The following is a 25335-nucleotide window of genomic DNA, read 5'->3' as shown; positions in this document are numbered from 1 at the left end:
CCGAATCCCCCACCCCCCCACGGTACTCCGCGCAATACTGGTAGAGGCACGTATGGTCCATGTGCAAATCTAATATACACAAATATAAATTAACATTTAGAGCCTCGGTAGAATATACTGACACTAACCTCCTCAATAAATAAATTATATCAGTGGGACATACATTGATACAAATGACTGTTTTTAGGTCCTCAAATGTTATATTTTAGATAAGCTTATTAAACACTTAGCTTCTCATATAACCTAGGTTTGCAATAGTCAGAAAGACACATTATAAGACGGATATTTTCTGAAAATGAATTTTCAGGATTATTCATGTACTTTCAAAACACCCACAAGAACTGATCTATACTTCCGCTGTTAATTCCACATAAGCTGAATAGGTCTAATTCCTTCAATTCACTCATTTCAGGGGTTTTTGATGCACAGGTTTACCCAGACTGAAGCCCAAGGGCCTCTGCTAAAAAGGGTCCTCGATTAACCTTGTCAATTTAAATTTCAACCCTAGAGTTGCTGCCCCTCCCCTATTGAAAAAAATAAAATGCTGCGTCTCTTTTTGATCAGTGTTTTTGTTACAGGCCCAAAACAATATGATCGGATGCCCCCAGTATTATTTTAAAAACATTTTTTTTAAGTCTTGTTGCAAACCCCATCCCCCCCCCCCCCCCACATTCCCCCCAGGCCAACAGCTACATCATTATAGAAATTGACAGCTCAAATAGCCCAGGGACCTCAGAACATGTTAATGAGTCTCTGGACGTGACTTCTGCATTTGAGACGTTTCAGTGTCTCGTGCATTACCTCAATGTCTGCCCCAAATGCGCTACCTGCAGCCTCTATACTCAGACAAAACACGCCCCACTTACCAGCTGCATGGGCAGCAGGCTTTCACAAAGTTAGCTTCCACACAGTGGTGGTCTAATGGTTAGGGAAGCACACTTGTAATTGAATAGTTGCTCGTTTGACTCCCCAACCGGCAAGGTACCACCCCAAGCACTGCTTCCCCGGTGCTGAATTAGCTGCCCCCTGCTATGTCGCGATGTCACATTTGGGTTAAAGGCAGTTGTTGAGTGCTGTGGTGTGTCATCACTGATCTCTAAATTCACTACGGAGTTTAAAAACAGACACCAAACGGCTACAAGTGCTTTACCTGTGAATTTTTAATTAATTTGTCTCAGAAATAAAACACATTATCGAATTCAATAGTATTGTCTTGACAAGGCATAGATAACCACCGCAAGAAACTTCTGGAAGGTGTTCTGGACCTCACAGTTGAAAGCGGAGCCAAACTTGAGCGCGAGGACAATGGAGACGCAGTCACCCAGGAGCTAAACGGGACAAAAGACAGAATATGAGCATCGAAATCTTACAATATTTTTTTTCCAGGCCATACTATAATTGACTTATATGCAGTTAACGATGTATTAATTTATTTATGCAGACAGGGCGCCTACTGCAGTCGCCCATCCAGAATGAGTTTGACATTCGCGGTTTTGGTTATTCGCGAATTGGCTGTGGACAGCGATCGGGAATATTTTGGTGCTCGCTGAAAGATTGTAGAAACTCAAAGACCAAAATATATAAGCCAAAATATATAAACAATGCTGAAAATTATTTAGATCACATGAAATCATATAATATATAAATATTAGTGTTAGGCTACTTAATATTTTAGTGTAACAGCATGCAATATTTAAAATATTACTTTTATTCAAGAATTTCCAAATTTGCGAGGATCATCCGCCCTTAATCTTAGCGAATGTGAAGGGGTGATATTAGGCCTTTTTCCTTTTTGTAAGAAATCCTGTATTGCTGTTTTTTTAGAGCAATAGCTTCCACACATGCTGCAGTATTATAACTGCAGTGAGACCTACCCTGAAGTTGTCAGGATCCACATGCAATTTCTCGCTGTGAATCTCGCTCAGTTCAACATAATGGTTCTTGATGCCATCCAAGTTTTTCACGGCTTTATCCAGGGACTTCAGCACAATCTTGCCGTGGGCGGCCACTTTGGGATTTCCTACAATGGCAGCCGGGCTGGACAGGTCTCCGAAGGACCCGAAATACCGCTGAGTCCACGGATAGACGATCAGCAGTCTGTATCACAGATATTACAACACAGATGTTTTTTCCATTTCAGAAATTTCTTATCAAAATTATAGGGTAAATGTAAACTCTCTCTCTCTCTCTTTCTGTGTGTGTGTGTGTGTGTGTATGTATACCTTGCCAAGGCCTGGGGTCCGACTTCATTTATATTGACTTTTTCCCAGACCTTCTTCATTGTAGCACGCTCAGCATCTGTCCATTTAACCATGATGGCTGTGTTGTGTTTCCTTTGGTCTTTGCAAAACAAGAAAAACTTTCCCCAAACCAGTGATTCTCCGGGTTACGCCTAAACGTCGTTAGCGCCTTTTATTCGTGCTTGCTTCTCCACCCAGTCGAGCGCGTCCCCTGTGATTGGCTATTATTTAATGCACAGTTGACAAAGATGATTACAACTGAAAAGTATAACACAATATTACAGCTAAATTCTGTATGCAATAATCGTACGATTAAAAACAAAAGAGAATAAAATTAATTGCATATGAAAATTAACCTAGTTATGTTCCTGATTGTACTACTTGTTACTGCAGTATATATGCAAGATATAGTTTAGCAATTTATATAATTTAAGCCTAAGTTTAGTTTCAAATGTAAGTTTAAGGATTTGTAGCACGACTTGAAACTTCGCAGTGTTTAAGATCACAGGAAATTGGTATAATTTCATTTTTAGTAAATTATAAGTTTCAACCTTATGACCAATGGAAATATTGTAACTGCAACTGGAAGGGCGGTATTTTTTAGAATTATCGAACAATAACCTACATATTATTAGCTTCTTAACTCGTTATTTACTTCAAAGGACGACGTGCGTTTCTTACACATCATTGTATTACGTAGAAGTGCGCAAATTAAGGGTTTTGTGTAATATGGTCGGTTAGTAGAACGTGTCTTGAAAATACGTTTCTGAGAGTAAAGTGTTTGTTGTTATTAACTGCTAAAATTTTAACCAGTGAATACTTCGCAACATGCCAACATTTAATGCGCGTTATCTATGTCCAAAAACACTCTATTTTTTTATCGGTATGTTCAGATACGTTCCACCCCATTTAATGTCCCTAATTCGCAGTAATTTTATTTGATAACCAAGTCCGACCTGTTTTTCTTTCCAAAAGACGTATCAAATTTTGTACTCGGTCAACAAGAGAATATGCCTCCGTCCAGATAGGTTTAAAGTATACATTACACATAAGCTTTGGCTACAAATAAATCCATCCATTCTTCCATCCACCCACTCAGTCGTCTTGTAGTGGTCAGGATCGGCGGGTGTGAAACATTACCAACACGAAAAGTGACATTCCACACACGATCAGCGTTTTATTTGGTATAAGCGAATTGTATAGATATTATAACCATTTGGTCATGAATCACGGCCGTTTTAAATAACTATTTATGTACAATTCTCACTGTATGCTTGCTTCATTCAAGGTTTAACAATCCCAATAGTTGTATATAATATAATGGGTAATCAGTCGTAATATTTGAGCTTCTAATGCGTAATCCCTTTTAAAGTGCATTTTACAGCTGCGAACTGGAAAAGCTTAGCAAATTTAAATATAATTTTCAATTAAATATCATTCAATATTTAACTGAAATAACTTTTTAATTCAGGAAATTAGAAAAAAAATCCAGTGATAAAAGGCAAGTTAGATCCAGAATGAAGGTAACCGATTTACGAATTCTGCAATTCGTAAAATGTATAATATCAATATACAATTTGTCTATTTAAAGACATAAGAACGGGTAATTGATTCCGAAATTGGATTACGTCCAAGGTGGGTAAAAATGTAGGTGGGGTTTTCTGCGATCTGGGTGTGTCTGCTCTCCTTTCTCAATATAAGACGACACCGTTATTTCTGGTTTTCCAGCTCAGTCATAATTAAGGTTATCTATCGGCTGAAAAGACGAACAAAGAAAAACAATGTCTCTGACCGACTCGGACAAGGCCCTTGTGAAGAAAGTATGGGCCAAGATCGCCCCCAAAGCTGATGAAATCGGTGCTGATGCCTTGGGCAGGTGGGATTTCTCAGATTAATGGGCTAATAGTAAATTTTCAAAACCTAGGCAATGTGATCACTGTTAAAACTTGCGTTGTGAACGTTACTCGTGTTGTTTTTTATGTTTCAGGTGTGTAGAAATAATGAGTGACCTAACATAATTTTTTTCTAATGTTTTTTTTCCCCCTGCCAGAATGCTTTACGTCTACCCCCAGACCAGGACATACTTTGCTCACTGGCCCGACATGAGCCCCGGATCCGCCCCTGTTAAAAACCACGGGAAGACTATCATGAAAGCTGTAGGTGACGCTGTCAGCAAAATAGACGACCTTGTCGGTGGACTAAGCGCACTTAGTGACTTGCATGCTTTCAAAATGCGAGTCGATCCTGGTAACTTCAGGGTAAGTCAGAATAATTAAACTGATGACGCATGTTTCCCCAATAGCATGAGGTATGCAATAGATGAACTAACAATAGATGTATGCTTAGGAGCTCCGTATATTCAAACCGTCTGCATTACGTACTACGTAACTCATGCCATCGGGTCGTTTATGCTGACACTTTTCTTATATGTAACCCAGTCAACACCGTTCCTTTTGCAGATCCTGGCCCACAATCTTCTTGTATCCCTCGCTGTGTTTTTCCCGGCTGACTTCACGCCGGAAGTTCACGTCACGATGGACAAGTTCCTGGGCGCAGTGGCTGCAGCCCTCTCGGCTAAATACAGATAAATTCTGCATCCAGGCCTTCCCAGTGCTGACATGCCGCAAGCTTCTTTCAATAAATGAAATTATTCAAACATGTTTTGTCCTTGTTTTAATTTAAAGCGTTTCATTTTCGTTATGGTATACTCAAGTGTGAAAATAAACAATGATATTTCGGTATATATTATTCATACAATATTTAATCTTTTTAAAATCAATTTCACTAAGAAATGACAATACGTGTTAAAGATGAGTAAGATGAGTGTATTTAGTTATTAATATGGAAAAATGGGGGGTTCTGCCGATATTGGGGTGGATGCCTTCCCTCATATTTCTTACGCTCTTGCACACACCTCTCTAAAGGTACCACAGTATATCAAAACTTTAGTTCATGAGGTTGATAAGAGTCGAAGCTGCAGATTCATTTACATCTAAGTCTATGGCTGGCAAAATTGTCTTAGTACGTAATCCTAAATGTAATCTTTACTGGTAAGAATATGAATTCAATATATCTACAATGCAGTTCTTACTAGTAAAATGAATAATCTTTAATAGTAATAACTTTTTACAAGTAAGAATCCATATTATAGCGCTCTATAATTCATTTTTACTAGTCATATATTCCCATTGCCATGGCTTCCTTACAGAAATGTCCTCTAAGGAACACTGTTGTACCATTATGAGTACATTAATGTTGTTTGTACCCAGGGGAATAAAACTGTACCAGGGCTGTACTGTTTTTTTCTGACAGTGTACACTTAAAAGAGGGGAGAATTTTCATATTAGCATATGACACGCATTTATTTATACTCCTCAGAACATATATCAATCACGTAGAACTTTGTTAATCTTGAGGGATGTAAGTCTCAGTCATGTTAAGTATAAAGAAAATAGTTATGTTTAGTCTGGAAATTCCGCCCACTGGCACGTCGGCAGCAGATTAACGGTCCACGCTGTTTCATTTGTGTTGGACAAGAAAATTCGACGGGCTCTAGCTGGACGAATTAATGTGGATCTGGGGGGCCCTATGCCGAACAAAAGTAATTAAATCTCACCAAATGCTGGTCGAAATTAGAGATAGTCACTTTAGACGCATTGTTTTCACAAAGCAGGTGTTATGCCGAAAAAGGCATCCCTGCCGAAAAACGCATCCCTGCCTTAGAATGCATGCCTGTGTTCTGACGAGTTGAGCTTTTAAGGGTTTTTTGGAGGTCAGGGGTTTTTTAGGGGTTAGGGTTTTAGGGGTGTTTTGGGGGTTAGGGTTAGGGTTTTAGGGGGGGGGGGTTTGTGGGTTAGGGTTTTAGAGGTTTTTTGGGGGTTAAGGTTAGAGTTTTACGAGTTTTTTGGGGCTATTGATTAGCACTACGGTAGCCTTACTCGACAAAGTAGCTCAACTCGTTTCAGATCAGCGACCAATCGGTCATTTAGAGACAGGCATGCATTCTACGGCAGGGATAGGTTAATGCACGTGAATACCAGTTATATGTGTGCATATTATAGTGTGAAAAATTATACAGCGCAAGTCCAGTAGTTGATGCTCTCCAGTATTAAGAAATTGATTTTCACAATATACATGGTACCGCATGTTTGAAAGCTGTTAGGTATTATTCTTGAACAGAGGAAAGGAAGAAAGTACTGTAGAAGAAACCCCATGTATCCCGCAGCGCCCTCTCAAAATCCATATACAGTGGTACCTCGGTTCTCGAACTCACTAGAACTCGAATTTCTTGAAAGTCGAACAAACCAGTTTGACCTAGAACTCGATCTGAATATCAGAAGTCGAACCCTGAACTCTGACGTAATATAAATTGTACGCGCCAGGAAATTAGTCAAACTACAATGCAATTCTTACTTGAATGCCTTCTTCACAGACTGGACGATCAACCAAATAAAGCAGCGCAACCCTACAGTAACTAACAATAAATAAACTGCTACAGTGGTAGCTATGATGTAGTTGTGTTAATTTGGCATGTGGAGACAGGGATACAATTACAATTGGAAGGCTGGAGTTAGGATGATTGTAGGGACTCAGAACCACAGATTTATTTACTATTGTTACTTGTTATCAGTGCGTACTTGCAGTCCTCTGTAGTTGTACTTGATCTCAAAAAAACTGGTATTGGTGCATCTCTACCTTTAAGGCAGTAATGTCTGATTTTCTTTTACCTTATTGTGTTTATTCTACAGATAAATGCAGAGTTCCTCTGGATTACGACTGTCCCACTGCAGTCAAGTTTCTTTGCAGGTCTTGACAAAGCAACAGACAAATTGATGACAATTTTTGGGAGCAAGGGAGGAGTTTGTGGAAGAAAAATTAAAAGGGTAATGGAGGGCTTATCTCAGGTTAGTAGCGATTACACCTTGTTGATTCTTCAACTGAAATTATTTTTATAGGATCATAGAAAGTGGTTTACACAAATTCCTAGTTGTATTATTTTTTTCTTTTTGGTTGACTCAAGAGAGTAGTAGTTCACATGTTTTAATATACAGTATATAAAAAGCAATATTGTCTTGATTTACAGAACAACTCAATAGATGTTCAAAGGGAATGTATCCTCAAGGCCTTGTGCGTGTACTTCAGCGAAGACCACCAAGAGCTTGTAAAAGAATACATCGTAAGTTTAATAATTTTACCGAATTTCTATGTGTGACTAATTTGTGTATACATTATATTGTGCATAAATGTTCACGTATGCTTTGAGGTGTTAGATATTTAGATAAAATAAATTGGACACAATGTAGAATATTGTCTTAAAGTACTTTTTGCTGTGTATCAAAAACAAATGAAGTGAGTGTAATGGAATTATGAATTAATCCATAACATTTTAGATGCCTTTTCTTCTTTTGCAAATTCTTCATTTACTTGATTTTAGTATTCAGAATGTAGGCCTGTTCACTGTCAACAACTGCAGCATTTTAATAACATTTAGGGTCTGTTTTTAAATCTTAAATTAATTTGTTTGTGTACTTTTTGCCAGGACTTGGAAGAGGCTGAGAAGAACATGGGGCAGACATTGATGGCAGTGTACACAGTCAGGAGGGAGGGGGCCGAAGCTACTGATGAACCTGCACATGTAGGCATTGTAATTGAAGGGGTGGAAAATGTGGCTCTATGCTGTGCCATGTTCTTTGGACTTAGGCCCTTAACCTCAGCTTTCCAGACAAACTAAAATGCACCTTTGAATTCATACAGAAGGCTGTCATGAATCTGAGTGGACAAAGGCTGTCTCCTAAAGTGTTGGCCCTGAAAAACAAATTAGTTCAGGAATAGATTGTGCACTTGTGCACCTTTTCAATAATTCATATCCTGAATACAATTGTATGTAGATTTTTTTGTGGCTTCAGCCTTAGTGTTTGACTAAGTTATCTTGGAATTTGCAGTTTTGCCATTCCTTACTAAACAGTAATAATTGTAACTTGCACTTCTTTTTGTAAGTTCATGTTTTTGAGGATCGTTCATGTTCAACTTTGTGTTGATTATACATGGTGCACATTTGCAGGCTCCGTTTCATTTCAAATTCACTTCTGCAAAGTTTTTATTTTTTGTTTTTGGAACTGTGATTTTCTATAACTGAATTTTACTGTTTTATAAAATGTACAGTTGGGTAAGTTTTTGGGTTGTGTAAATGTTGAGACTGTTAGTATTTGTCATTTACTTGTAGCTCAGACATTAGCATGCATGGTTCCGTTTGTACTTGACACTGCTGTTTTGTCACTGACATGGAAAAAACTTGTTCAACCTGCAATAACAGGTATTTCTTATTCACAAAGTAATTGATGGCTCAAATAAATAAACGAACAGTAAAAATGTCGTGTTGTAAATGTATTTCATTTTTAAGTAGAAGTTGGGGTCATTAGCCATATCTTTTGCTCTTGTAGAATTTAAGCATTATAAACTAAATTTAAACATATATATTAAGCTAACCTAATTAAAATATTTATTGTTCAGTTTAATTAATAAATATGTATTAAACTTACGTAATAAATGTATGTAAAACGTAGACATTTTTTTATGTTAGAACTCCTTAATTAAATTAGATGGAAATAGGTGTCAATAAAATTAATTAAATCTGACAAATTATTTTTTTGACTATAGATTTAATAGAACAACGCCAAATGTAGTTTAAATAAAATAATCATGTTGCTTTAAGTACTAATCGAATATACTGAGCATGTAATAAGCTTCACATTAATATAAAAAGTCATGTTGGTTTAACATGGGGTAGGCCTACTTAAATCTACATTAAAGACAATCTTTACATTATGGTTAAAAGTCATGTTTGTTTAACGAAAAAAGAATTTGGTGTATTTAACGTAATGAAATATTTTTAAGTAAACATGATTATAATATGTCCAACGGATGTACATATTTTTTCTCATGTATTTCCAACACACTTTTTTCTGTGTACGGCAGGTCGGGATCGAGGCACTGGCAGATCAGCCTATATATAGAATTTTCGGAGTAGCTGAATGTTGCTCTAGAAAAACACAGAATTATAACACATTTCTTACGCTCACTTTAATTATTTTATAGCCTACTATCTCTGTCACATACACATACATTGTACTCTTATTTTAAGTCGAATATCCGTCATGCACGGGATCGCGACGTAAACAATAACGGATCAAGCGGAAAGACTAAAGTACGCCTCTTCCTAGGCGCGCTCAGGAACTGAATACATGCACACTCACAGAGGTGCCGGAGAATGGGTAGTATAGGCCTACTCCCAGGAGTATAAAGACCCACTATCCAGATATATTTAACTTGTAATGCAGTATGAACAAATAAATATTTCGCCGCAGCTTCAGGCGCCCTCTTAATTCTCAGCTCCCGTTTGCTACCGCGCGCATCTTTTAATTTCGCAGTTTGTCATGCTTTTTTTTTCGTGAAATTTAAGTGCCATCTCTTTTCCGTATAAAGTATAGTGAATTTATAGTTTCATTATTATTTGCTGTATATATATTACAGTACTGTACTTAATGTCTTGCCTCTCCCCTATAACTATTGAGATCCGTTCACTTTGACCTAAAACCACAGTCCCAAATTCAATTCGATGGATATTGGTAGCCTATATTTAAATATATTTGCAAATGCGATGCTTTGTTATTTTTAGTTAGTTTAGTGTACATTTGCAATAAAATAGCGCTCTTAATGACTTATAAATTTTTAATTTTCGTAATTATATTTTAGAATTGTGCCGGTTATTTTAATTCCGGGTACAAGAACTATATTAGGCCTACTATATCCGGGCGTTAGACAGTGTTCATGTATAATCACATAAAGACATGTAGCCTATCTACACCATCACCACTGTACATATACACCAAGTATTAAATCGTGACGAAAGTTGCTTTTGATGTAATTTTTATTTTTCAAATCCAGTCACACAGTGATCCATCAGAACATGTGGCCGGCTTTATTCTGCAGTTTCGGTGAGGTGAGCAGTTGCGCTTTTAGTGGTACTGCCTGCCGAGGGCGGAGACGACCACCGCGAGGAACTTCTGGAACGCCTCCTGTGCATCAGCGTTGAACACGGAGGGTCCGAACTTGGCAGCCACACACACAGTGATGCAATCGGCCAGAAGCTGAGGGAAGAAAAAGATACACGTTTTAAAATGTAGTAAAAAAAAATGCAGTGGCTGTTTTAAATGCTTGCGCGTTGTTATTAATAGCAAGATAAACTGGTCAAGCATACACAAGCTTGCGTCGCACTTACCCTGAAGTTATCGGGGTCGACATGAAGTTTTTCGGAGTGCATCACACTCAGATCACTGTAGACAGCCTTGATGTTATCCATGTTCTTAATAGCCTTGTCCAATGCACCCATTACGACCTTTCCGTGCCCGGCTACTTTGGCATTGCCCAAGATGGCAGCGGGACTGGACAGGTTACCGAAGGTACTGAAGTACCGCTGAGTCCAGGGATACACGATCAGGAGCCTGAATGACAGTGAATCGCAGTAAGCACGCATGTACAATTACGGAAGTCAGTCACATGGAGTAATTGGAGCCACAACTATTTGAGAACGTATATTTAAGATCAATCGCGTTGTTTACTGAATACAGTACCTGGATAAGGCCTGGGGTCCGATTTCGTCGACGCTCAATTTTCCCCACAGGCTGCTGATGGCAGCACGCTCAGCTTCAGTCCAGTGGACCATCTTGAATTTTTTAGATTTCTTGAAATTGTTATAAAAAAGCTCTCCAAAGGATGTCTTATTAACTGGGCTCGGAGATGCACTTTATATTTATTCTGGTTACTCCGCCCTACGGAAAATCCAACGAAACGATTGGATGAATTACATGAGGCAGCACGTTTGATCACCTGTCACGAGATCGGCGCCGTGCCAATTGATAGACCATTTGTGAAACACCTAAATATATGAATTTGAAAATATGTTATTTTAAAGTAAATAAAATCATACATTTATTAACAAATATAAAAACAGCATTTCATAAAGTTCATAATTTAAGTGCAGTTGAGGTTACGACAATAAAATAGGAACATTTACAAATAGGCTTATAGTACGCTGGTTACTAAGAAAAACATAACTCTTTCAAAAAAATTTGTTTGGGTACAAGCCAATTAAAATTATTATGCTTAATGAAAACGCTTTATCTATAAATTCAGACAGGTTCCACCCTCTGTATGTTCTACAATTTCTGGCTTTTTAATGATTAACAGTAATGTCAGTTGGCCACTGTTTGTTAATGTTGTCAGAAATTGATAAGCATTTTTAATTTCCCTTTGCAACTCCCTTTAATTTCTACGCCATGCATTTTTATTTATATACATTCTCTCGTATATTTTTGCAGCTCTAATCACATTTAATTCGCCTATTTTATTAATACAGTAAAAAATAAAATATTCGTGAATATTTTCAAAAATAATTTTAACCGCTTTATATAAGCAGTCCTTGTAGGGGCTGCTTAACAATTTTGATTTTACTTTTGTTTTAAATTAACAAATGTCTTCTGGTCACAAAAGATGCAGATGTTATTTTTTTTCTTGTTTCTTGTTTTTTGGACAATCTAAGCACCGAACATTACATTGTAGCAAAAATAAATATTCTCTAATTTAATTCACACTCACTCCGCACACTGAGTTTTGACACTTATAATGTGCATTTATATATTTTAATGTTTATTTATGTATGCATACATTTTTTCATCGGTACACAAATCTATGCTTTCTGCACTGTAACATCACTATCTTATATCTTTATGTATTCCTCATATGCTTGCCTGCTGTTAAATTGTTTTTCTTTTTTGCAGCATCTCACGATGAAATTAATAATTTCACATATGACAAGGAATTGCTTGAATTTTGAGTCTTGTTTTTATCTGCGACTTTTTTTCGTGAGTATTTCATGTTTAGAGTTTATGCATTTGATTTTCGTAATTATTTCATGTTTTACCCATTCCACTGAACTGGACTTGCGTAATTCTGAAAGTTGCCGAATTTCGATATTTCTATGCTTTGTTTCAGGCGTGGACACACGTGGTGAAGCAACATGATACAAAAGTTTAATAACATGTTTTTAAAAGCAAATTGTTACAAACATATGAACTCCAAACAACACAGTTTAAGTACAACAACAAGGATGGTAATTCTTACTAATTCAAAACTTTAAGCATACATTACAATACATATCTAGGCTATACATAATTAAATTTGGCAGTTATTATTGCTAGCAACGGCGCAGGAGATTTAATATTGTCGTGTGTGTGTGTGAGGGGGGGGGGGGGGGCACATAAAATAATAATTTAAATACAAAGGTATATTTATGACGGGGATGAATGAATTGAAATTAAATGTTGCGGGGTACACATATACCAGGTCCTATACCCTACATTGTTACACATTTTTACAATACTTTTTGTTATCTTTGTCACGTTTGATTTTGCAGTCCATGGAATACAGAGAAATATTGATATTGTTTTATCTTTATTTGTACTATTATATTATAAATACTATTACATTATAATAAATACTAAATACTATTACATTATAAATGATATAACATTTTAAAACGATTAGACCCTTTTTTTTGGCAGGCTTTCAAAACATTGTTCTACCGAAACTATTAACATTTAAGGCAGTAGTACTTCAATAAATTATTTCTGAAAGTTGAAAAATTTCATTAGATTTAAGATAAGCAAATTAACGAATAGATGAAGTACCGCCTCGTTCTACTGATATGCAAATTAGGGGCGTGATTTGGACCCAGCATCTGGGTGTGCCTGTTTTCGGTCAGTATAAAGGAAGGGGCTCGGTCTGTCAGACCACCAAAATTTTTAATTCTTCTAATTCTATCCGAGCGCATTTGGAAAAGAAGACAGGACAATGAGTCTCTCAGCCAAGGACAAGGCCACAGTTAAGGCTTTCTGGAGCAAAGCCGGCGGAAAGGCCGATGAAATCGGTGCCGAGGCACTGGGCAGGTGAGCTTAATTGCGTCTGCATTTTACAAAGATTCTCATGCAGGCTTAACAACGTTTTATTATTTGGTATTATTTTTGGTAACCGTCTTAGTCGACGGCTAGGTCACGTGTTCACTAATATATACACCTAATATTAACATATTATAATATGTTCCGCTGAGGCATGCAGGAAATAATCTAAATTAAGAATGATTATTTTTTTAAAACAGCCACTGCAAAGCAAACGGGGGCAATCGCAATAGGAGAAGGGTCTGCTGTTACTAAAAATAACTCGCATTTCTTGTTTTGTCTTCCCCCCAACCAGAATGCTTACCGTGTACCCCCAGACGAAGACTTACTTCGCCCACTGGTCTGATCTGAGCCCCGGATCCGCTCAGGTGAAGAACCATGGAAAGACCATCATGGGAGCCGTCACCGATGCCGTCGGTAAAATAGACGACCTGCAAGGTGCCCTGAGCAGCCTCAGCGAGCTGCACGCTTTCAAACTGCGAATTGATCCGGCCAACTTCAGGGTAAGGGAAAGACAAATTATGTTTTGGGGATGAGAACGTGACCGTCCGCAAACATGGGCAGTCTCATACATTTTGCTGTGTGTACTTTCTTCCAGATCCTGTCCCACAACCTCATCGTATGCTTCGCCTTGTACTTCCCGGCTGACTTCACTCCTGAGGTCCACGTGTCAGTTGACAAGTTCTTGGCCAATGTGGCTCTGGGTCTTTCTGAGAGATACCGCTAAATTTCACTGGATGTCAGTCCAGCACCGCAAAGCGCATGAATAAGAATCAATAAAACTCTCTGAGAATCAATGGCAGTATTGTCTTTGTGTCTGTGTAATTCCACATGCTATTATATATTTTATCGTACTTCCAGTTACATGACAGTACAGATTGCAGTTTAACAGTCATATAAATATTAATAAAATATTTTAAAACCACAACAAACTACAAAAAACTGAACACTGCTTGTAAAAAAAGGCAGCAATTGCACTAGACAGCGTTTAGAAACGCTATATGAATCAAATTAGCTTTGTACAATATTTTTCAATGTTACCACGCAGTAGTGAATTAGGGTAATCTGGGACACATGGCCTTTTACATATATATTTCCTGATTAAGTCAATGTAAGACTATTCTAACACTGATACATAATATCTGTGGTGTAATATGAATGAGGTCACATGACTTAATAGCTGCGATATCAATAAAAGAGGTGAACTTCGGGGAAAGAGCATCAACAGGTTAATGAGGTCTTAGTTAGTTTCTTTTTTCAGTTTAATGTCAACTAGAATGTCAACATTTAGCTGTTGTCTGGTTCACGTTCACGAATTACTGTCCTGTATTGGACTATATTTCAGACCAATTTTATTCCAATATATTTTTATTCATTAAATTCTTTCAAATACACCCTGTAGCTTGTGCAAAATCTCTAAATCCAATCCAATCCAATCCAGCTTTATTTATAAAGCACTTTAAACAACCTGTACAGGACCAAAGTGCTGTACAGCAAATAAATTAAGAAAAATAGATAAAACAAAACAGCAACATAAAAAATAAGAACAAAATAAAACACATAATAAATAACAGATATATATTAAAACAATATAAAAGAACATATAACTAACTATAACAATCAAAAATAAAAGAGCTAAAGCAAACGCCTCATAAGGCCTCAAAGGTCAGGGTACAGAGATGGGCTTTCAGAAGTGATTTAAAAACAGACAGAGAAGAGGCCTGTCTGATCTCTAAAGGCAGATCGTTCCACAGTCTGGGAGCTGCTCCAGCAAAAGCACAGTCTCCTGTAAGTTTACGCTTAGTCCTGGGTACATTCAGGAGCAGCTGATCGGCTGACCTGAGAGAGCGGGTGGGTGTATAAGGCAGTATCTCTTAGAGGTAGGATGGGACAAGGCCATGGAGGGCTTTAAAAGCAAACAAAAGAATTTTAAAATCAATCCTAAAAGAAATGGGCAGCCAGTGCAGTGAAGCTAAAATAGGGGAGATGTGCTCAAACTTCCGAGTGCCAGTTAAAAGACGAGCAGCAGCATTTTGCACCATCAGGAGGTGAACGATGGATGAAGCACTGACCCCTATATAAAGTGCATTACAGTAATCCAGAGAGAAAGAACTGGCTTTATTTTAGCCAGCTGCCTCAGCTGGAAGAAGCTTGATTTTACGACTGCCTTAATCTGACTGTCAAACTTGAGCTCAGCGCACGTTAACCCCCAGGTTGGGGACTTGGGGGTCCCAGTAAGGTTACCAAAAACCATCACCTCAGTCTTCTTATCATTAAATTTTAAGAAGTTAAGAGCCATCCAGGCTTTAATGTCATCGAGACACTGAAGTAATGGCTGCACAGAGTATGTGCCTTTTTTCTTTAGAGGGACATAGATCTGACAGTCATCAGCATAAAAATGAAATGCAATGCCTTGTTTTCTCAGTATAGAACCAAGAGGGAGTAGATACAATGAGAAACGGATGGGGCCTAGAACTGAGCCCTGTGGGACCCCAAACAGTAGAGGAGCGGAGTGGGACACATGGTCACCGAGACTGACACAAAAGGTTTGCTCTGCCAAACAGGACTGAACCAGTCCAGTGCTGTGCCTCTGAGGCCCACCCACTGCTCCAAACGAGACAGTAAAATGGCATGATCCACTGTATCAAACGCAAATGTAAGAACAACACAGTCGCCAGAGTCAGTAGCTAAGAATATGTCATTAAAAACTTTTAAAAGGGCTGATTCAGTGCTAAATACAGCAGTCACTATAAGTGGTGGCATGATATCTCGGGAAGTGATAACTGGATATTTGAGGGACATTTCTGTACCACCAATGGTACATTAGTGCTGTCTGTATCTTTGGGATGTTCCTCAGAGTCCATTTCTGTATCTCAAAAGCAGGGGCGTCAGAAGCATTTTGAATGTGGGGGGGACACACTGGCATAAAACTAATATTTTATGTTAATTGTGTGTGTGTGTGTGTGGGGGGGGGGGGGGGGGGGTCCAAACAAATAATTATGAAATGTGACACGTCCCCCTCAGATTTAATGGCCTCAGATTTAATGGCCCATTCTCAAAAGGTCCAATTACATGCAGGCGTACAGCCCCAGTGACAAGCAAAGGTACAACTTTTTACCCCGTTTTTCTGAGAGTGTGTTGGTTCGATGTTGCCATAAATTTCTGAAGTCAAAAGAGCGGAAAGTGTCCCAGGACATCGTAATTCACCCTATTACAAAACGTAATAATTGGCCTAATTAATAAAAACGTAGCGGTCAACACACATATCACTGTTCACTACATAATGAAATAGAATACTTTAAGAAAAATATAGAACAGAAAATCGCGAACCACGACAAGGCAGATCTGTCGTGGCACTTATTAATTAATTCTAATTAATTAATTATTAATTAATTCATAGCGATAAATAAAGTGTCACAAATATGGTTTCTCACATATTTTCTCCAATGAGAGAAATTCAATGACTAAATTTATACATGGCCTTTAGCGGTAACGGAGCAGCACAATATCCGTGGTTTATCCATTGTTACGTATGGGTAACCAGGTTGTAATGACTGTCATGTACCGCCAACGGAGAAGAGTTCTGTAACATCGTCATCTGCCATTGGAATAGCCACTGTCACGTAGAGTAAACCACGTTGCAATGACTGTCATGTACCACTAGGGGCTTTAGCGTGCAGCGGTATTTATGTGCATGACACCGCCATGTAATAAGGTAACAGTACAGTACACTTTAAGCTGTAATCGTAACAATGTACATTACTGTAACAAAATATGCAACATTTTAAAATATACATTTAAGCTGAGTTCCTCATGACCGAGTTTAAGTTAAACGTGCAAATAAGAACAAAATCATTTTGTTGCAGTCTTCCTTATCGAAGGATTGAACGACAGCGCCTGATAAAGCACAACGCCCCCTCCCAAGGTGGGGGGGGGAGGGGGTTGAAGTCTTCACGCATTTAAGGGGATCCAGGGGGTTGTATTGGTTGGCTTTGATTATAGGGCGGGGGGCGGTTACAACCTCCATCTCCCCATAATTTACACCCTTAGATGCACATGCATTTTTTCACCCCAAGTATCAAATTTAGGGACAGAAAATCAGAAACATAAATAATAAGAATTTGCAATATACAGTCATGTGAAAAAATTGGACACCTCATTCCATATTTAGTTCTTTATTGAGAAATATCAGCATATTGGACACCCTCATATCCATTACTATTTAAAACGCCTAGAATTAGATCCTGGTCACCACATCAGGTGAAAATGATTAGAACATCATTACAGAGCTTTTTGGTGGAGTCTGTCTTATCTAAACCACAGACATTTAGTTTGATTTGCTCTTGATTGTTGAAGTGAGTGGTATCACCACGGTGAGGTCCAAAGAGCTCTCTGAGGCCTTCAGAAAGAAGCTTGTAGATGTATATGAGTTGATATGTTGATATTTCTTAGTAAAGTACTAAATATTTAATGGGTGTCCTAATTTTTTCACGACTGTACATTTAGTGAAATGACAGCGAAAATACTTCCCAGCACCCGTCATCTACATAGACAAGTCATTCTACATGCTTTAGAGAAAGGAGATATGAAAAAGTGCATGAAGTAAAACTAGATATAAGTTAAACATTTAAGAACATATATCGAAACTGACAATGCGCCAGTAACATCAATTATGTGAAATCGGTAGGGATTAAAACAGTTTTCATTAGGGACTTAAACGTAGTGACAATTGGCTCGAGAATAACCCCCCGCCCCCTCCCCATGACACAGATCACGTCTTGGTCAGGGCGGGAGGGGCTGGGGCTAGAGCCTATCCCTGGCAGCAAAGGCACGAGACAGGGGAACGTCCGTGTAGTAATATCTAATACAATCACAATTATAGTAAGATCTCTGCCAACATGGTAAAAAACCATGACAGATCGCACAGTCGCAACGAGCAGGATTAGGGAAAAAAAAGTTCATTTGCAAAGGTCCCAGTCACTTCAGTCAATATATGTGAAGAAAAACGACGAATGAGAATGTTAATGCTTTGAAATGAAATGAACAGGTGTTCATCCTTGTATCTTTTCCTTATATGCAGACAATAAAATCCAAGCAACGCTTTGATTGGCGCATCATCAAAACCACCGCCAAACAGAAAAACATCAAAATAACATTACTACCGCCAGGTGGCGCTATTAATTCAGGAACGACCCGCGTCCTTCCTGGGCTTCGGATCTGACTCTATGTTTGAAGAGCTCACGTTTACGTTTACATTACACTCGCTCCATCAAGTCTCAGAAATGATACAAAAATGAATTATGTAAGTTCAATTACAGCCACATTTAAGCCTTATGATTTCGTTCAGGCATCACGACGGGAAGAATGTATTATTTCTTTGCTACGTGAACCTTCAAATTGAAATCTCAGCTCTGTTCTCCATATTATGGAAATATTACGCAGAGGATTACTTCAGAAAAGATGATTTTTATTCTCTGCTTCCTCGTCTTGCTTTTACTCACAGCACCGACAACATGGTTGATTTTTTTTGCATATATATTTTTTATGCATATATACAAGACTCACTCTTTCGCTTACTCAAACGAAAACGTTACTTAAAGAAGAAAAAGCACTGTAGGTAATAAACTCACACACGAAGATCGTGGTCGTAAAATCAAATATATAGGGGCATGTCATTTTGGTACATTATACCTTACAGTTTAACAAAACAATACAATCAGATAATGTAAAATATTATGACAGATGAGGACACATAATTCAACATGTCATTTTACGTTTACAAACATTTATTTATCATACGATTTTGTCCAAAACGACATACAGGGTCCGACATCACAAGCACGCAGCTGCCAGAGAGACGACTTCCGTCCAAGTTCAGATGGGCGGGATTTGATGACGTTATGCCGTACCCACCTCAAAAACAGTATATATAATGTCCGCTAAATCCCAGTAGTGGCTTCAGGCAAAGATTATATGACCAATTGCGGAGAAGGGCATTTTCTGAGGGGGTGTCATGCAAACTGCGGGCGCCAGCCAGCCCCCGCCCCGTTATCGATAAGTTATGCTTTTGTGGACACACCACTTTTGACAGCCATGAGAGATTATTATTATTACTATTGATTAACTACAGACACTGCACTGATCAAAATCTGAGCTGTGCCTGTCATTTGGATGTGCTGTTTCTTAGCAGTTTAATTCAGTTTCTGAGCAGTTTTTTTTTTGCTTACAAATATGCTGCATCTCTGGCCATGAAGTCATGCTCAAGGTGATGGACACCAAAGAAATGACCATTGCAGAGTCCTGATGAGTGTTTGAGTGATCTGCTAACATCAGCAACAGGGTCACTGTCTTTGGCTATAAACAAGTAAATAGTAACACCATATGCTTTCTCTGTCCAGCTCCATCCATGCATTTGAAATTGTGTACAAGCAGAACTTGGCTTTCCTTGGAGACCATGGCAGACAGGTTGCCAGAGGGAATTGCGGTAACTTAACGTCATCAGCTAATCCCTTTTTATCTACTGTATAGACCTCTGCAGACTTCATAGTTACCTTAGAGTCTTTAATATTTTTTAAATCTACCATTTGAGCTTTGTGGACATTGCTTTGGAATTTGTCCTATTTTGGACTTTGGCCAAAAAAGCCATGGACATTTCACTTGACTCATCACATCCCGGTCACTGTCTCTGTCAGCTTTTGCCATCAGGAAGGAGATACAGAGCCATGAAAACCAGGACAAACCGCCTAAAGAACAGTTTTCATCCAAAAGCAATCATGGCCTTAAACTTAAACTCTAAACAGAACTGTTAATTTTTCATATTCACAAGTGCAATTCATATATCTAGTGCAATTTATATATTTTGTAATATATTCTTTTATTACTCATGCTTCACATTGAGTCGCCTGCACTTTCGCAATTTCGTTGTCAAGTGACAATGACAATAAAGATTATCTTATCTTATCTTAAAAACAGAATAGTAAGGATGCAGAATGACAATTTTATCCAGATTCAACTGTTCAATCGGACAAAAATTCATGCACAAGACACCAGCAGCCCAGTGAACCAGCTGTGTATCTCCAACAAATCAGGACCATGAACCTAGGAACGAGAAAAAGTTTAGTAAGATATGGTAATACAGTTAATAAGGTAACAGTGCGGAATTGCCAAGCCACAAATGCAGTATTGCTAGGCAGAGAAGTATTACTGACGATGCAAGTATTACACTGTGAATAATAATGTGCAATAGTGCCCAGAGAGCAAATATTGCACTTGGTTATAATTATTAATTATTACACAGAGAGGAGTATTGCACATCCAGAGAAGAGGTGAGGGGGGAAGAGAGAGAGAGAGTGAGACAGACACAGAGATACAGACAGACAGAAACTCACAGAGAGATGGTGAAGAGCTGCAGCGCCCATGCACACCACCATATAAGGTACAGGGGCATAGCCCCTATAAAGCTGGGCCCCTTGAATCTGCCACAGTATATATGCTCCTCCGACACCCCCCTAACACAGATCTGGAATTTACAGCAAATAGATGCAGCCACCCCCAGAGAACCAACTACAGGACCCATTCCTTTCACTGAAGACAACCGTTCGTAGGTATGACGAAGAGAGAACCAGAAATGCATTGGAAGCTTTGAAAAGAATCTCGGTACCAAAAATGGTTCTTCCATAATGAAAACTCAAAGAGTCTTTCCTGGAATAGAGAGGAATGCCTTCACAACTCGCCTAATAATGTATTCCCTTTTACCCTGCTTAATATTCCCATGTTTTCATGATTACATTACAGCATACAGAAAGTCATGCATCATCATTTTTCACCTGAATGGATCAGTGGACAGCTTTTCTGATGTGTGAAGATGGGCACCCATTTGTGATGATAAACTTACAAAATAAAAGCCAGTAATAATATTATAAACAACTTTCCCCTCAATAGGAGATAAGTCATCTCACCCATTTGGCTTATATTCGAATACTTCGAAATTAAAATATTATTCTAAAACATATGGATACAAGATAAAGACACAAAACTTGCGTTTGATTGTATATTTTATTATTTCTGACGTGTTACATTGTTTCACACGAGAGTAAAAACGCCGGTATCGGCCCAGCGCTTATCGGTATTTCTCAGACAGAGCCAGAGCCAGCCTCGTGAGGAACTTGTCCATGGCCACGTGGACCTCGGGGGTGAAGTCATTGGGGAAGAGCATGGCCATCACCACCAGCAGGTTGTGGGACAGAATCTGTTGAAACGAACGAACGCAGAGATGTCAACATTCAGCAGGTCTTTTGTATGCAGACGGTTTCCTCTATATTCGTATAACGCGTAGTGTTTCAAACGGCACTCCCTTATGCAGATTGTGCGTTTGAAACTTTAAGGTTACTCTTTGAACTTCTCAGAGCCGTTATAATACTCATCTGAATGGCTGAACTAAAATACGCAGCTGTTTAAATAGGAAAAATCCCTTTTACAATAATAATAATAATAATAATAATAATAATAATAAAACACAATTAGATGCAAGACCAGCAAAAATTTACGCTAGCACAAGGTCCCATATATATACCATTTTTTAAATAAAGTTTAATGCAAGCGATATTTGAAAGACCAGGGAGATGTTTAAACTTGTTAAAAACTTGCCTTGAAATTAGCAGGATCAACACGCAGCTGGAAAGCATGCAGCTCACTCAGGTTGATAAGGCCGTTGGTCAGGTCATCGATTTTGCCAACAGCTTCGCTGACACCTGCTAAGATGGTTTTCCCGTGCTTCTTCACCGGAGCAGAGCCGGGGCTCAGGTCTTTCCAGTGGGAGAAGTAAGTCTTAGTCTGAGGGTACACCACCAGCATTCTGAGAAAGAGAACATATTATATTTGTTAACTCACTTTCGACACTCATAACATATAATCATGAATATTCACAAAATAATCACGAATCAATGAAGTCGAACGGAGAACTCAAATTACCTGGAAAGAGCCTCATTGCCGACATCATCTGCCTTGCCAGATACCTTACTCCAGAAGGCCTGGACGGTAGCCTTATCCTTAGCTGTGAGACTCATGTTGCTTGTTGTTTGGATTACGAGGTAAATGCCAATGATCTGGGATAGTCCGGCATGCTTTTATGTACAAAATGATGTGTGGCTCCTCCCACTCGGGAGGTGGACCCTTTCCAAATTCTAAGATACATTATCATGGTATTCTGAAAACTAGCCCTTTAAATAAATAAATACATATAAAAACGCCAAAGGGGAATTACAGGCAATATTTCTTCCAGTAGCGCGACAGGAATTAGGCGCCCATCTGTTACCAGTTCTTTCTGTCCTATTTTGAAAAATCGATGTCTTGATTTTAGACGGATTCATGCATCACATATTTAAAGCAAAGATCACATAAACATTAAGTATTTCTTTTTACTATACAAATCACAAGAAATTCTCCCAAGATTTGAAAGTCTTTTTTTGTGATTAGACAAAGAATACTTTTTTTACGAGACACATACCAAGAAGTTCTTAGTGAAAATGATACCGATTTTATGTAGTTGTCTTAAATAGATGGTCATGAATGCACTTCGATTATTTGGTGGGATCTTAAAAACAACATTTTCGTCATATTCGTCAGTTTAAAATTATGATCCCGGGCAGGGTCGCTGAATAATCGGGAGTTTGTTTTATTCATATATGGGTCACTTGTGACACAGCTGCTATATTGAGTCAATAGTGAATATGTATTCGACTATGTATTTAAAAAAAGCGAAATAACGAAAACGGGTATTTTTTTCCGGAATCTCACTTTTGACTGCCATCAATGTGGTAATTTGACTAATTAACAGAAGAGTGATTAAATTCTAATTAATATATTAAGAAGTGATCTAAAATGCTTCAGCACACCGTGAGCACCAGAGCAAATCAGCTGTAGACCTATATTGTAGCATCTGCCTGACGCAAATATGGGCCTACAATTAAATGTATGGTTCTGGTATTATTATTTTTTTACCACGTCTAGAAAAATGAATTGTTTGAGATTGACGTTTTATGTTGCGGCAAATACGTGAAAAAGACGAAATAAAAAAACGTTGGTCGCTATTAAAGGTGAGACCAAAATTTGAAGATAAAATTTAACTATATTTAAAATTAGATAACCAATCCTTTACAAAATCTATACCGTATCTGCTTTTCATTTAATTATTTATTTTTCGAATCCTCCTTTCTACAAGAAATTATCTTTAAGGATTTAATGATTTTGAATTTCTTTAATTGGTTTGTTTGAGAAACTTATTGTGGATGTTTCGAGGGCGTTTTTGCGTTTTTCCACTGATAAGTGGCATGCAAGCATTATTGCATGATAACAAATATCGTCTCTGCCATTAATAGATAACTCAGTGGGCGGATTTGCTGATTGTAATATAGGTCAGCTCTATGATATTCTCTAGTGTTTCCGTCTGTGTGACGGAGTCATTAAAAGAAATGTTATAGGTAACGCGGGTTATCAGTATTATCAATATCGACTTCGTTTCATACGGGCCTGTTGAGGTTTTACCCCATTTAATGCAGGCTGTAGGTCTGAGACACAGAGGGACTCGTTTACCACAACATGGACGCTAGAGTTAAAATCGTCCGAAAACAGTATCGCCACTGTCAGCATAGCAGATGCCGGGAGGGGGGAGACGTCGGCACACGAACGTAGCCATGGAGTCAGCATTGGGGGGGGGACCAAGACTGTAATTAGGGACATTGTGAACAAACCTGAATTTTTTTTAATTTTTTGTTTTGGGGAGGGGGCGTGTGCCACCCCTAATATATATTATAATGACGATATATATTACAATTTCGGCCTTGCGTCCGCCCCCTTCGTCCCTCCTTTGAGGGGATAAAACTATAGTAAGTAAGCAGCATCCCAAAATAGGGTTGGATATTACAACGTTTTTTACTCATCAAACTGCGTCGACCATAACAAACTACTCAAAGCACGTGGATGCCGCAAGTAGGAGTCCGCTCACACGCGCGTGCATCCCCGTGCTCGCACACGCGCTCCCACCGTCTCACTTTGTCTCCGTTCATAGGTGGACATAGGGCCTATAATAAGTGAACGCATTCCTATTAGCCTACACATAACTTAAAACTTTTCCACTTTCCCGATGACCTACCAGTTTAACGGATACATAACTCAAAAACTGATGTCACCTTCTAAAACACTTTATTCAAAAACATATATCTTTCCTGCTTTTATGGATTTCGTTTGAATTCCGCTGTTGTGGGTTTTGGGTCCTTCAAAATAAAGTTCAGAACTGAGCTGCTTAGGTTGTGTCAGATGCAGTTTAGTAACACCATCCAAAGCAGTACACTGTAAAAAAGAAAAAGTTAAGACAACTGCACTAGATTTTTGAGTTTTGAGGGCAACTCAGAAAACCACCTATTGTTATGCTGAGTAATTATTTTTCGTTCAGATAATTTATGTTTCATATCTAAAAAAACTCCTAACAACAGAAGTCATCCTAACCTATTGTGTTTTCTTAATATTTATCTTTCATATGTGGAAAGACTTTAAAGTTTGGGTTTAGCGTACTAAGGCCTTGCCCAGTGCAGTGCCTGATGTGCTGGACTAGGCTTGAACTGGCAGTTTTTGGGTTAGAAGAACAGAGGTTTAACCCACCGAGCTGCACGCTGCCCCCTCTGAACTTGGACGCTGCCAAAACTCTGAACTGTTATAAAACTGTAAACAGTGTTTTTGTGTTAATTAGCACCTTATTCAGCTTGTGTTCCATACACCTGAGCATGTGGCTGTGTGAGTTAAGCCTCTCTACTCATGGATTGAAGGTCACCAATTCAAGTCCAGTGTCAGCGCATGTGGGGGCCCTGGAGCAGGGCCTGTGACCCCCCCCCCCCCTGCTCCATATAGGCACCACAACAGGCCCTTCGCGGTCAAGTTTGCTGTCATTCCCCACAGGAGTCCTCAAAATGTGTCCGCTGTTATTTATTACTATCATGTTTAAAATAAACATGCTAAATGAACTGCTTTGTTATCTTCATTTATAATAATTAGTTGGCACATATTTTGCGGTTTTGAATTCTTAGCATGTT

The 25335-nt window shown here is 38.5% G+C and overlaps 5 protein-coding genes and 1 long non-coding RNA gene across 6 annotated transcripts; 3 read left to right on the top strand and 3 right to left on the bottom strand.

The window, feature by feature from the left end:
• Positions 1 to 1142: 1142 nt before the first annotated feature.
• LOC111849290 (hemoglobin cathodic subunit beta-like) lies at positions 1143 to 2403 on the bottom strand. The gene is made up of 3 exons (XM_023822035.2): positions 2223 to 2403; positions 1875 to 2097; positions 1143 to 1328 (listed from the first exon to the last, which is right to left on the bottom strand). The coding sequence occupies exons 1-3, from the start codon at positions 2312 to 2314 to the stop codon at positions 1200 to 1202; spliced, it is 444 nt and encodes a 147-aa protein (XP_023677803.1). The 5' UTR covers positions 2315 to 2403; the 3' UTR covers positions 1143 to 1199.
• Positions 2404 to 3954: 1551 nt separating this feature from the next.
• LOC111849291 (hemoglobin subunit alpha-like) lies at positions 3955 to 4896 on the top strand. The gene is made up of 3 exons (XM_023822036.2): positions 3955 to 4116; positions 4291 to 4498; positions 4700 to 4896. Exons 1-3 carry the CDS (start codon positions 4022 to 4024, stop codon positions 4826 to 4828), a joined length of 432 nt encoding a protein of 143 aa, XP_023677804.1. The 5' UTR covers positions 3955 to 4021; the 3' UTR covers positions 4829 to 4896.
• Positions 4897 to 7177: 2281 nt separating this feature from the next.
• Positions 7178 to 8611, top strand: LOC111849350 (uncharacterized). Its single transcript, XR_002839498.2, has 2 exons — positions 7178 to 7416; positions 7780 to 8611. It is a non-coding gene; the product is annotated as an uncharacterized lncRNA (long non-coding RNA).
• A 1538-nt stretch (positions 8612 to 10149) lies between these two features.
• LOC111849275 (hemoglobin subunit beta-like) lies at positions 10150 to 11030 on the bottom strand. The gene is made up of 3 exons (XM_023821996.2): positions 10871 to 11030; positions 10519 to 10741; positions 10150 to 10387 (listed from the first exon to the last, which is right to left on the bottom strand). Exons 1-3 carry the CDS (start codon positions 10960 to 10962, stop codon positions 10256 to 10258), a joined length of 447 nt encoding a protein of 148 aa, XP_023677764.1. The 5' UTR covers positions 10963 to 11030; the 3' UTR covers positions 10150 to 10255.
• A 2052-nt stretch (positions 11031 to 13082) lies between these two features.
• LOC111849276 (hemoglobin subunit alpha-like) lies at positions 13083 to 14049 on the top strand. The gene is made up of 3 exons (XM_023821997.2): positions 13083 to 13243; positions 13548 to 13755; positions 13851 to 14049. Exons 1-3 carry the CDS (start codon positions 13149 to 13151, stop codon positions 13977 to 13979), a joined length of 432 nt encoding a protein of 143 aa, XP_023677765.1. The 5' UTR covers positions 13083 to 13148; the 3' UTR covers positions 13980 to 14049.
• A 7244-nt stretch (positions 14050 to 21293) lies between these two features.
• On the bottom strand, positions 21294 to 22337 carry LOC111849282 (hemoglobin embryonic subunit alpha-like). Its single transcript, XM_023822020.1, has 3 exons — positions 22223 to 22337; positions 21899 to 22106; positions 21294 to 21500 (listed from the first exon to the last, which is right to left on the bottom strand). The coding sequence occupies exons 1-3, from the start codon at positions 22315 to 22317 to the stop codon at positions 21372 to 21374; spliced, it is 432 nt and encodes a 143-aa protein (XP_023677788.1). The 5' UTR covers positions 22318 to 22337; the 3' UTR covers positions 21294 to 21371.
• Between the last annotated feature and the right edge of the window lie 2998 nt (positions 22338 to 25335).

This window comes from Paramormyrops kingsleyae, chromosome 22, assembly GCF_048594095.1.
Source record: "Paramormyrops kingsleyae isolate MSU_618 chromosome 22, PKINGS_0.4, whole genome shotgun sequence".
In the NCBI taxonomy this organism is placed as follows: Eukaryota; Metazoa; Chordata; class Actinopteri; order Osteoglossiformes; family Mormyridae; genus Paramormyrops; species Paramormyrops kingsleyae.
This window is presented reverse-complemented; position numbering and strand designations above follow the sequence as displayed.